Raw genomic sequence first — 12,650 nt, forward strand, 5'->3', positions numbered from 1 at the left:
AAACTCCATTTATTTCCATTAAAAGCAGACGAATACCAAGCACCGGGTTCAACACCAGCGCCTCTAGCGGATAATTTTCGAATGGAACCAACCAGAGCGCGCAGAACTGTGCCGTTTTCCACACAACGTTATTCAAGGCGCTGTCGGGAAAGTTCGCACCGCACGCAGCGCTCGCTGGCCTCCACGAGAGCAAGCGAGTTGCCCATGCCTGTGCTGCAACAATGCTTACGTGTCGAGATAAAGGCTCTCCGTCTTGTAGGCAACGTGGCTGCAGCGCTTGGGGCAGTTGCAATCCAGCGCCGATTCATCCGTTAGGGTTAACTTCTTCTTCGTCGGGTATTTGTTGAATCTCAAGGGCGCTGAAAAAAGATAAAATAATAATAATACATAATAAATAAAACATCCACGCAATTCGATTAGAGTTGTATTAACCGCATAATCCCCAACTGGAATTATTTTTAGTTATGTCTGCAGAGGTTTGTGGGAACTGCAAATAGTAGGTATCAAATGCTTCGTTCGTTAACTCAGTCGAATTGACAAGTCAATCAAAAACTTGCTGAATTGATATTTTGCTTTCGGTTAATTATACCTCCCCCCTTTTTACACATAAATACATTTGTCTTTGAGATATTGAAGATTAAAGATGTAATATTGGTTTGAACCCCCACGCATTCAGTTACTTGGTTCACTATATCCGAAGTTCCTAACAAGTGAAAGGAAAAATATATGACCTACAACCCCACACTCTCTCGTCCTCCCCCGGTCTATTACAGTCACTCTGCGTCCAGGAGTTCCCAGACTTTTTCGTTTCACGGCGCCCAAGTCAGAATGTAGGCCTATCTAACCATAGGCGTGCGCAGACCCTCTGATTAGGGAGGGGGGGGGCAAGAGCCTTGATGAAAGTTCAGTCGGGAAAGAAAAGCTTAATTTTATCTCACCGTTTCAAATTTATTGCCCCGCCTCACTCCCATATATATATATGTGTGTGTGGGGGGGGGGGGTATATATATGAAATACATATAGGTATAATCAATTCATCCGCTCCATAACAAACCAACAGCAAAAATCATACAAATTCTCTCTCAAATGTACGCGCTCCTTTCCCTCCAAACAATTGTTCATGCATCTAAGATAAAACCGTTTAGGAGCAGTACTTCTCTCCCTGGTAATTTTCGAAGCAATACAGACAACAAATTACGAGCGAAGCGACCAAGAAAATTTCCAGATCCAAATTTTGTAAAATGAAAATAATATTAATTTAATATGGTGTAAACATTTTCATGGAGCACAATGGCATTCTGTTTTACAATTTTTTTTTATTTAGATCTTCGACGTCCCGAACTTGACAAGACTACAAGAATAGTACATATTGCGAGCAAAGCGAGCACGAAAATTTTACGAAATTTATTTTTATTTGTATAAAATTTGAAATCAAGAGGGCAAATGCAGCTCTGTGACCCCTGCAGGTGCTCTTTGCCGTCTGGAAGAAATAATGCAAGAAAAACGTGAAAACTAATTCCATTTTGAGTATCCTTTTGTCCTGCTACTCTTAGATTCTTCTAGCCTTGCTTTCCTTTGCCCCCTAAAATTGCTTTCCGTCCAAGGTTGGGCAGGGGCAATGCCCCCTGTCCCCTGTGGTTTGGCCACTGCACCCCTTTCCCTCGTAGTTGCTTTGAACTTTCATCGGCTTGAAAATACTTAATTTTCTTTAAGAGTATAATATCGTTTAATAACGTCGATAAGATTCCTCTATCCTAAATTTCTAGGTGAAAATATAATAATATAGGGACGTCTGGAAGCGGGGCATGGATGGCCACATCTCCCCCTTAGAAATCGAATGTCAACTTAAAAGTACATTTTCACACGTATAATTTGTTTTCAGTCATAATAATAAGAAAGAAAGAAGAAAATTTGTTATTATTATTATAATGGGGATGCAGGAATGCAATAATTTCAAATTCAAGAGGTGTTTTTTGAGGGGTCAACGCTATTATCGGGGTAACAATGCCCCACGGTAAAATACCTTGCTTGCCCCTCCATGAAAAAATCTTTTGCTCCCCTTGGCCCCCCGTGTGCACGCCTATGTATCTAACAATTGCAACGGTGAGTTAGTGATGTTAGGTTGCTTGCCTTATGTTAAAATAAATAACAGATATTTCAAATTCAGAATCATTTTGTATGTAAAAAGTACTAAATAAGCACATATTTGGAAGTAAGTGCCACTTGAGTCAAAATATTGAAACATTTCGCGGCGCGGCCCTGTAAGAGATCCTGGAAATGGATCTTAAGATCCGAGCAACCGAGCGACGGCGGTTCATACTTTGGGAACCACTATGCTAGCCAATAAAAATAGGCAGAAACACGTTTCTCCAAGTTTTCAAGTCAGTATAAAATTTTTTACTGTATAGTGGACATGCTACCAATTATATTTTTCATGAATATTTAACTTTTTTAGATTCACTGAAACAGAAGTTGAGGGTTTACTATAAATGAAATTTTAAATGTATTTGAGTCGGGAGTAAATGATGATTTAGGTTCTCCATGGCCGAGTTCACTACATAAGCGAATTATTATGTCTTGATAAGAATTACAAAAATAACAAGTATGTTCTTTATCTCATAAACAGTTATAATTCGAATATCATAAGATAGATATTGATAATGTTGTTAAAACAATTTCAACTTCATATATAAGGATAAATATTTAAGACATCTTTTATACGTAGTTCTATAGTTGAAATGTAACAATTGTATATTCTATAATGCATTTTTAAAATTCTTGTAGTTTTAGGTTATGTTTGCTAAATATTTTGAATGCTCTCTTGTCCAATACTGTGGTTTTGGATACCTTGTAATATGTAACCTTGTAACGTGTAACGTGTAATACTGCTGTATTAAGGCTGAAAAGCTGTTCTCGGCAGTTTAAAAACACTTTTAAATAAATAAATAAATATTTGTATCAAGCAATGTAATTCCGTCATTGTTAAGTGTCTTAATTATCTAAATACTTACTATCAAATGTTTTTAAACAGTTGAAGTGATCCACTCCACACAATTCTTCGCCTTCTAAAATAGATAGAAAAAGTGAATGAGTTGCATTGCAGTGCTCCATACTTAGGAAACTGAATCAGTGACACCAGGAAAAAATGGGTGTGGAGATTGGAGGCGGGAATGTATTCTGGTGGGGGAGGGGGAGTCACATTTTGTGTTCACCTTAATATTAGAAAAATTCATCTTTGGGCTAAGAGAGTATTTATTGAAGAGGTTTACTCGGACAATCAGCCAGAGAATTTCCGGATAGGCTTCCGAGCTTTCGAGAGCTAACGTTACTCTCATCTTCAGGGATATTGTTTTTATTTGCATTAAGGTTTAGATGTTTGTGAATGCATATCATTTGCACATTTCACCAATAAAAGTTACTAGCATCTGCAGCCTATATGAAATGACAAATGAAGTCCAAATTTGCTACATTTTTAAAGCTTCACACGGTAACTCACTTTTGTTAGAGGAGAAGGTCTAAATATGGGCGAAGGTTTAAATATGGGTTTTAGGAGTTATCAGCGCTCTGCAGCCTGGCAGAGGCTATTGGAACTGATCTGTCAAGGACAAAGGTTGTGGCGCCAATTCGCAAGAGAAAGTGGTGGTTAGTTTCGGCTTTGGACGCCGTTATAGAATTGCGACCTCCGAAAGCTTTTTGCAGGTATGTTTTAACTCAACGTTTTCTGAATTCTCATCTGATTTGTATAAGTTATGATATTAGCTGTACATAAAACAAATGTGGGCTTTTATAATGCCATGATTTTTTTGTGAAATACGTACCACAGAGAGCGAAAATAAATTGAAGAAGAAAAATAGCGTGATGGTCTAAATATGGGCTATGACATGAGGTCTTATGTTGATATCACACTTTCAACAAATATTTGGATGTTTTTCTTAATTTCGATTTTTCCCATTCCGCTTGATTTTCAAAGCAACAGATTATTCATAAATATAAATTTTATAATGTTTAGCGATAAATGACTGTTTTTTAAATTTGAATTGCTTTTTGTGATATTGCCACTAGTAGCCCATATTTAGACCACAATTTTGAAATACATCATTTTACCATTTTTTTGGAAAATGCTTTTTATATAAAGAAATGGAGGCCTTCTATACTTTAACATGCTATTACATTTAAGTATATATTTCATTGATATGCATTTTAAAGGCAGGTGCTTGAAATATTAATTTTCTCCCTCCGAAAATGACAACATAAAAAGGAGGGGGGCATATTTAGACCTTTTCTTCTAATGCTTTTCATGCATTCAGCCTTTTCCATCATCCTCAAGTTTTTGTGATTTGTTACCAGACAATACAGAGAACTTCATAATTCTATGAAATCAGTTCATTATGAATATTCTTAAATTTTTATATGTAAAATGTCACACACGTAACGCTGGAATGCCCCCGAAGCAAGAACCTTAATTCGCTCAGTGACTAATTGAACATTATTTCTGTTATAAAAGTAACAAGCTACAGTTCTGCCACACTTTATATAACTTCAAATGAAGGATGCCAATTGGCAGGGTGGGTCGACCCTTCGTGTCGCCCATGGCAAACTGCCCTTACCTTTAGGGGAGAAATATAACGTGCAGTTGCACTTCTTGAGTATGTACTCCATCCTGCATTCCCTGTAACACGACACCCGGTTGTACACTGCGGTGGTGTTTAACCGGATCTCGCCTGCAAAGACACATTTTCGCTTGGTCATCGCAACGGACTTGACCCAGTCCACGCTGTACATGTGCTCTGGGGAAACGAATATCTCCATGATTTTTCTGTGGGCGATCGGAACGAATGTCTTCGTGGAGGTGTCCGGGAAGCCGTACGGGCTGTGCACGTACACCTGAAAGCAGAACAGATCATTGTATAAATATTACCTTAAGGCGAGGGGGGACAATTAAGCACTAGTTATGCATTTATTTCAATATCGTCGGGTTGGGCACTGCTATTTAAAAAAGGGTTTAGTATTCAAGAGAGTATGAATTTCTCTCCATTTTGCAAGTGGAAACTGTTTTTCAAGTTGATTAGTAAGCTAGACACGATGTTTGAAACATACGATTAATAAGTATTTACAGAATCCCATATATTCCTTATGGGAAATCAACTTCAACTTCAAGTTACGGCTAATCAAATGGGAGTTTCGATTTTTCCTTCTACTATGACATACTTCAACGTGTCCTTTTTCCATCCATGTACTTTTCTACGTCATTGGATGTTTGATATTCTCGAGAGGACGAATAAAATAATAGTCCCATAAACCTAATGCATTTCTCCTTCCCTCATACGGCCATCCTGGCAGTGTTGCCAAACCTGAAGTTAATGAAAGAGCTACATTTTACCATTAATAGAGCTAAAGATGACTTCAAGGAGCATCCTAGGGTAATTTTAGGTGTCAGAAGGGTGGGGCGCTGCTATTACCTTTAGCTTTAAAGCTTCACCGCCTAGATTTGGCGGTACCACCCATCTCAATAATCCAATGATGTTCATATGAAATCGAAAACAAAGGATTCCCGGATAATAATATTGTCATCTTCACCTTAGCCACAGCGCTATATATAAAATTAGCTGGGGAGGAAAGAGGTGGGTGGGTGATGCAGCCTATATATGAATATCACGTCACGTGCAAAATGTACACTCATGGCAAAGGTTGGTCCTTATGGGCTGGAGCCAGTGGTGGCATCATGGTGGGGCGGGTGTCACAGTTCACAGCCAAACGAGTGCACGAAAGAGCCAGATCTGGCTCCAAAAGAGCGAAGTTGGCAACAGTAATCGGCAGCTGCCCCAGCGAGAAAGACCTAGGGGAAATTGTCCCTCCTCGCCTTAAGCAGCGCTTGAAGTGGAAAATGTTAGCTGGAGGGATGTTTAGTCTGGCCTTGATGTTACCTGGGGGGATGCTCCTCAGTTTAACATGGTGACAATGAGACAGCTGGGGGGGGGGGGGTTGCTTTGCGAAAATCTTGCTAGCTGGGAGGGATACCAATCTCCTTCATTCCCTCTGACTTCACCCACCCGAACAGAAAGCAACAGAACTTCTGTTGTCTGCTTCTATTGAAATCAAATGGTGGAACGCCCACTATAGGGAAACACGTAGAACCGAAGCCAGAATTCCTGTGCCAGAAGTCTGCAGACAGTGGGGGCAATTGGGTTCCAAACCTAGGGGGATAAAATGCAAAAACTGGGGGGAGGCAAGGACAGTCTACTTTCCCTTGGTACATAAGGTTTAGCATAGTGCGGGGGGAAAATGGCAAAAAGTGGGGGGGGGGGGCATCTGCTCTCCCCTAATCGCCGCTACTGTCTGTAGGTTATCTTAAAGGTTATTGCCCACTGAGACGCGGGAAACGGCTTTGTTGCGTCCTGCTGCCGCACATAGGCGTAGCTACGGGGTGTGCCGGGTGTGCCTAGGCACACCCTAATGGCCTGCTTTATCAAAGAGAATTAAAGATAGATATTTCAATAAGAGAGAAAATAAGCGGCAGTTTATAAGAAGTTGAAAATGTCATTACTTGGTACAAACGTGTGCATTATCGCTGATGAAACGGGTGTCTATAGATTTTCGATTTTTTGATGTCATTGGAGAAAGAAGATATTTACTGCATTCTACTCTGTACTAAAGTGCCTTTCTTCTATACCTGTCACAAACTGCACGTGTGAGACAGAGCTTTCTCCAAGCTTACCCAAGTTAAAACTGAATTAAGAGCAACTCAGAAGCAGGATAGATTGGAAGCCCTGCTCTTGCTATTTGTGGAACAGGAAAAAGCTTAGTCTATTGATGTAAATGAAGTTATTGATGAGTTTAAGAACATTGTACCTTTTGAGAAACGTCTCTTGTTGTAGATGACGTGTATTTTGATGTATTTGTTTGTAACATTTATGAACATTTTGTGTGTGTGTGTAATTTCTATGCAATTTGATTTTTTCTACTACATATATTCAGAAATTTTCAACACTGTCATTTAGTGAATTTATATTCCTTTACAAACATCAGTGCAGTTAAAGAGCCAAGTGATTGTGTTGAAAAATATGCTATTAAAAAGGTACAAGACCTCATTTTTTTCCTTTGTGCACACCCAAATATAAAGTTCTAGCTACGCCTATGCTGCCGCATTTCAGTGGACGATATGTAATGGTGTTGAACAATTCGCCTAGTATTACTTTTGTCGTTGGATGTACAAGTACTCTATTCTGTAAGCTGATTCAAATGAGATACATAAAAACACTAATATTAAAATATACTTACGTTAAAACCTCTAAGTCTGTTATCCTGTTGTAAATATTCATCACTAACATTCCAGAAAAATATTTCCAGACCAGATGTGGTTCCTTGGGCGAAGTTTCTAAAAAATTCCTTCTTCATCCTGCAATTGAGATGTTTGTAGTTTAGATTCAGCGTTTGAAAATATGTGTGTGCTTTTTATTATATTGAAAAGATTGTGCTGTATTGGCGACCAGGTTAATGTATCAATAGAATGCGACAGAATGAAACGACAGTGTCGCAATGTGCACATGTTAAACACCTGAACAGGATGTGTAAAGCGAATGTGGAAGTCACTAGCGCCATCAAGCGGTTGGATGGCAACTTAAAGTTACAAAATCACGGATAAGTAACAGGCTTTTGCGAGTCCGAGGCCGACAAGAAATTCGAACTAATATCATCAAACCACATTGTAGCGCGTATTATTTGTGTTACATTTTGTGTTTATGTTGTAAAATATTGACTCAACAGATCTTAGTGGTCATTTTAAACATAGGGCAATAGTTTTTACTTCATGTTATGTATAATAATATAAGTAACCGTCATTATATTCAATCTATGTGACGTCAGAAACTGTAAATTGGTTTATTGCTTATAAAGAATAAAACATATGGCACCAGGAAATACGTATGTATGTACTCGATTTCTTGTGTTCTTTCGCGATTAGCCACAAGTGGCAGAAAAGCGAATTAAAATAAATCAAATCAATCAATCTTGTGTTCTGTTTCTGACATTTCTTCCTATAGCTGCACAGTGCAACACTAGCGCATAGATATCGTATTTGTTTCATGGATAATTTCACATTTAACCGTTGTTACGTCATCACGAAGAAAACATTCCATCTGCCCAACGTCTATGCTTCTAATAACATTGGTGTAGATGTGGATTGCACGTCATTTCTTGTAGGTGAGTCGTTGAATGGAAATCACCTTTCCTACCTGGTTGGGGAATTAAATTCGGTAATTATGCGATATCGCTCGTTTATTTCGTTAATTTTAGCATTGATACTTACCTATTCTGCATTGCGGAAGATTCTTTAAAGTGAAGTTATGAGTTTTTCCATAAAATAGTGTCAACTTTTCAAATTACGAGTCATTATTTGTTTTCCTTGTTCCGCTTGTGTAACAGACAATGTGGCGTGCACTCGTCATGGATCATCGCGCGTCGTGCTTTTGTTTTGTCGATTTGGAGTGGGTGTGCAGTGTTTCAACCTTCTTAACCGAAAAATACCTACTTTCGTGTTTATTATGTCATCAGAAACCATTGACGGATAGCCCCAAAAAAACATTCACGATACCCCCAGAAACCATTGACGGATAGCCCCAAAAATTATTCGTGATAGCCCCAAAAACCATTCACGATAGCCCCAAAAACCATTCACGATGGCCCCACGGACCATTTCTGGCAAGGTTAGGTTAGTTGGGTTAGGTTAGGTAAGCATAGTTAAAAAAAAAAACAGAAAAAAATTCTCGTAAAAAGAGGCACGTTTGGAAACACTGGCGAGAACGCGTGACTTTCGACGCTCGCGCCATCTGCAGGTACATAATAGAAACAACGGCATAATGTTGTCGCTTTACTGAAAATGCAAGTTCCTTACATAAAAAGTTATTATTCCTTGTTCTGCAGAATTCTATGGTGAAGTTTTCAGTTTCCGCGAAAGAAAATATCTCGAAGAACTTCGACAATGCAACAGAAACTGATTTCAGTAAGTGGTTTCTCCTGTAAATTTGAAGAAATCCGTTCGGGCGATATCGCATATTTACCTTAAATTTAAAGAGGCTAGAGCTAGAACTGGATGTTCGTAGAGCCATACCTTTTGCTTCTGTCCATGACCGTTGCGGAGTTGAAGGAGTAGCAGAAGCCTTCCTCCGTTTCCTGGAGTTCCAAGATGGAGCAGCAGTTGTAAATGTCCCCTTTCCAGCAACACAGAGCGAACAGTTCGCCACAGGTCGGAAGAACCTGGAATGATTGCTTTGCTCATAAAATACTGATATTTGTTGTCGATCATTTTGTAAAACCTTGAAAAATCAGGGAAGTGCGATTGAAAATCCCTAGATTCAGGGCGGCTTAAGGACAGGGCAACTGCCCGGGGCCCCACCCTCGGCGAGGCACTAAACCGGAGTGTCCTCATTTAGTAGCGGCAAAACCTTATTTCTGATTAACTAACCGAGACTATTTGTTTTTTTCAAAAGTTGAGAAGAGAAGAATTCATTTAAGTTACTTCTTCACATCATAATAAATACATATTGCATAATTATGTATAGTAGAAATTTAAGCTAGGAGATTACTGTTATTTTGATATCATTATGTAGGTATTAAATAAATGCATAGTTGCAATAAACGTAACACTAACACTTAAAGTATTTTAAAAATAAGACTATTATTTTTTTAAACCGTAAATATGTAACATGATCAAGGTTTTTATTGGGATGAAAAGTAGGGGGACCAGGGTGGAATATAAAAGGTGTGCCAAAAATCCACATCGTCCAGGTGAAAATGTTATCCCAGACTAAATTGGTAACTGCTGAGTTCATTCAACGCCACTCACTCAGTATGTTGAACTAATGGTTCGGCGTAGATACTGCTGGATAATTGTGATTGTTTTTCTTACTGGTTCGATCTTGAGGGGCCACATTCCCTCCCTCACCATGTTTGCTTTGACACCTTCAAATATTGCAACTTCTTGGCAGCAAGTCGAAGAAATTATACACATCTGGTTTAAGACTGTTCTGGTGGCACAGCATTCAGGAGACGCCTTCAGGATACTAGAACACCCAAGAAGGCCCTGATTTTTTTGGAGACTTGAGGGGCCACAGCCCCATCTGGTGAAATTTTGCTTGATAGAGTCAGAAATGTGGAAAAAATTAACTATTTACTTTTATTTAATATCTTTAAATGTTATCTCTGGTTTATTTTTATTATCACAAAAGCGAAGTAGAATAAATCAAATCAATATCGTATTCCAGTATGTTTCCAAAACCGATAAGATTCATTTTTGTTATAAAAAATACATTTTAATGAAGAAATTTCAAGAACTATTAAAATATATAACCACTTAGCAAATTCCACTACAAATAAGGAATTCCCTACCCCATTGCGTAGTGTTAGGTAGCTATCGTCATCGCCTTGATCCCGGGTTCGATATCCGGTGGAGGAACATCTACTGGTTCGGATATCACTGAAGGTCCGGTCCCGATTAGCCTACATGCTCATAAAGTGGACTTAAAACGAGATCTCCTACAACTAAGTGACTGCGGAGAGTGACACAAGGACCAATAAGGAATTTGCAATCTACCTGCAGCATAAGCTCCGTGATGTTGATGTCCTTCAGACGGGGAATGGTGTCGATCCTGTCCTTCAGGAACAAGGTTGGCTGGTAGTAGTTGGGATAATCGAGGTAGTTGAATGCCTGAATGGTTGTCATGTAAGGCTCCAGCTCGCTTGAGTCGCTTAGGTTGTAATGCCTGTAAGAGAATATCTTATTCTGTATCAGTGAGTGGCGTAATGAAGGCGTTCTCTCTGAAAGGACAGATGCCTCTTCGGTGCCCAGCGGAAGTAATTTTCGCTGAGAAGTTCTATTCCCCAAATAACTTTTTATCAATTTAAGTTTAGAAAGTGCACGTTCTGCAGAGGACAGAGGCCGTGTCCCAAAGGTGCAAGACCGTACTTGAAGCGAGCATCCTCCGAGTATGCTCTTGGAGTGCGGTCTTCAAGTCGTGGACTGGAAGTGAAAGTCTTTCGAATTGCACTTCGACTGCAGCGCCAAATACGATCAGTAGATATAACTGAGTACTGGTTGTTCTCCCCACGTTTTAAACACTTGTTTTTCACCATAGAAATCACGTTGCATTTTCAAATGTTCGTACACATACATTTCCACACACAAGAAGCACTTTAACCAACAACTTGCTGACCCATAACGTATATTTAACCTGTGTTGCTGGCTTTCTATCTCCGCGATTTTAAACAAACGAACAACGAGTGTGGATATCACGTGACCTAGTGACCAACCATCTGCACTGCGATCTACGCACTTGCGTACTCCTGTTCTTGGCGCTTTCGAACTGTACTAGGTGACGTCACTTCCGCCAAGACCATACTTCAAGTCCGTACTTTGTACCTTTCGGACAGAGCCTCAATCACGGGCAAAGTGAGGAAGTTTAACCAAGCAGTAAATAAATATAACATTATTGTTGTTATTATTATTATTCCAAGAATGACACAGCCGACCTCCGTGGTGGAGTGGTTAATATAGCACGCATAGACGCCTGGGCATGGGTGCTCTTCGTGACTGCCCCTTCATCGATTTAATCATATCACACATCCTCATCGTCGCGATTAGTCAAGAGTGGCAGATAAGCGGCGCTAAATAACACAAATCAAATCAAGAATGATACAGATTAATTGTGGCTTAATCAGTGCTTGAAGTGAGGGGGATGCCGGAATGGTATCCCCACAGTGGCGGTGATTAGGGGGTGTGGGTGCAGTTACCCCTCACTTTTTGTCACTTTTGCCCCCGCACTATGCTAAACCTTATGTACCAAGGGAAAGTAAACTGTCCTTGCCTCTCCCCCGTTTTGGAAGCCAATCGCCGCCACTGCTCCCCCATCTAGCAAACTTTTCACAAAGCAGTCCCCTCAGTCATAACCTCAAGGCTTGACCAAAGCTAACATTTTTCACTTCAGGCGCGGGTTTTAAGGGAGTCAATTTAGAAAAGAACAAAAAAAAAAAAAAACGACTTTCCCGTACATCATGTAGGTTCGCTTGGTTCTTGATGTGATGTACAGTGAGTGTAAAAAGTGTCTGGACACTGCTGTAGTTACGTTAATAATGGATCTTCTTGGCGTTGTGGATGATGGCAAGTGAGCGGGATAAAAGTGCAATGGTTCTACCACAAATTCTTTCTTTCTTGGCACAACAACGAAATAAAAATATCAAAACATAAACAAACAATGAACAATTATAACAAAAATGCCCCAAATTATGGGCACAGAAAGTCTTTGGACACTTAGTAAAAAACATTATAAAGGACCTCTGCAAAACACGATCAATAAACCTGGTCTGCCATAGACGTACCACACCCATTCAACCTGTGGGCTCACAGCTATCAGTTCGCAAGTCTCAGTACTGGCAGTAGCTCCACCTCATTGAACACGATAGGGCAACATGGGTCCCGGAAGGAGAGAGTTCACCGTTTGTGAACTTCGGCAGGTTATCCGTCTACACAACCAGTGCAAATCGTTAGGGGAAATATCACGCTTGTCCGGAATTCCTAAAGCAACAGTGCACGTGATCATAGATCGCTTTGGCGAAAGAAAAACAGTAGAAAATAAGCCGAGGTGTGGACGACCAAGAGT

At 39.8% G+C, this 12,650-nt stretch overlaps 1 protein-coding gene across 1 annotated transcript in view; it reads right to left on the reverse strand.

Annotated features, from left to right (window-relative positions):
• Nucleotides 1–2,991: 2,991 nt before the first annotated feature.
• The window catches only part of LOC145978202 (pickpocket protein 19-like), a 30,272-nt gene continuing 20,613 nt past the window's right edge, over nt 2,992–12,650 (reverse strand). The window contains exons 6-10 of the mRNA XM_083110643.1: nt 10,589–10,757; nt 9,107–9,252; nt 7,279–7,396; nt 4,608–4,884; nt 2,992–3,065 (exon numbers count right to left, since the gene is read on the reverse strand). Of these exons, the coding sequence (XP_082966769.1) occupies nt 2,992–3,065; nt 4,608–4,884; nt 7,279–7,396; nt 9,107–9,252; nt 10,589–10,757 (784 nt within the window). The remainder of the gene's footprint in view (nt 3,066–4,607; nt 4,885–7,278; nt 7,397–9,106; nt 9,253–10,588; nt 10,758–12,650) is intronic.

The sequence above is a fragment of the Lepisma saccharinum genome, chromosome 24 (genome assembly GCF_977018435.1).
Source record: "Lepisma saccharinum chromosome 24, izLepSacc3.1, whole genome shotgun sequence".
NCBI lineage: Eukaryota > Metazoa > Arthropoda > Insecta > Zygentoma > Lepismatidae > Lepisma > Lepisma saccharinum.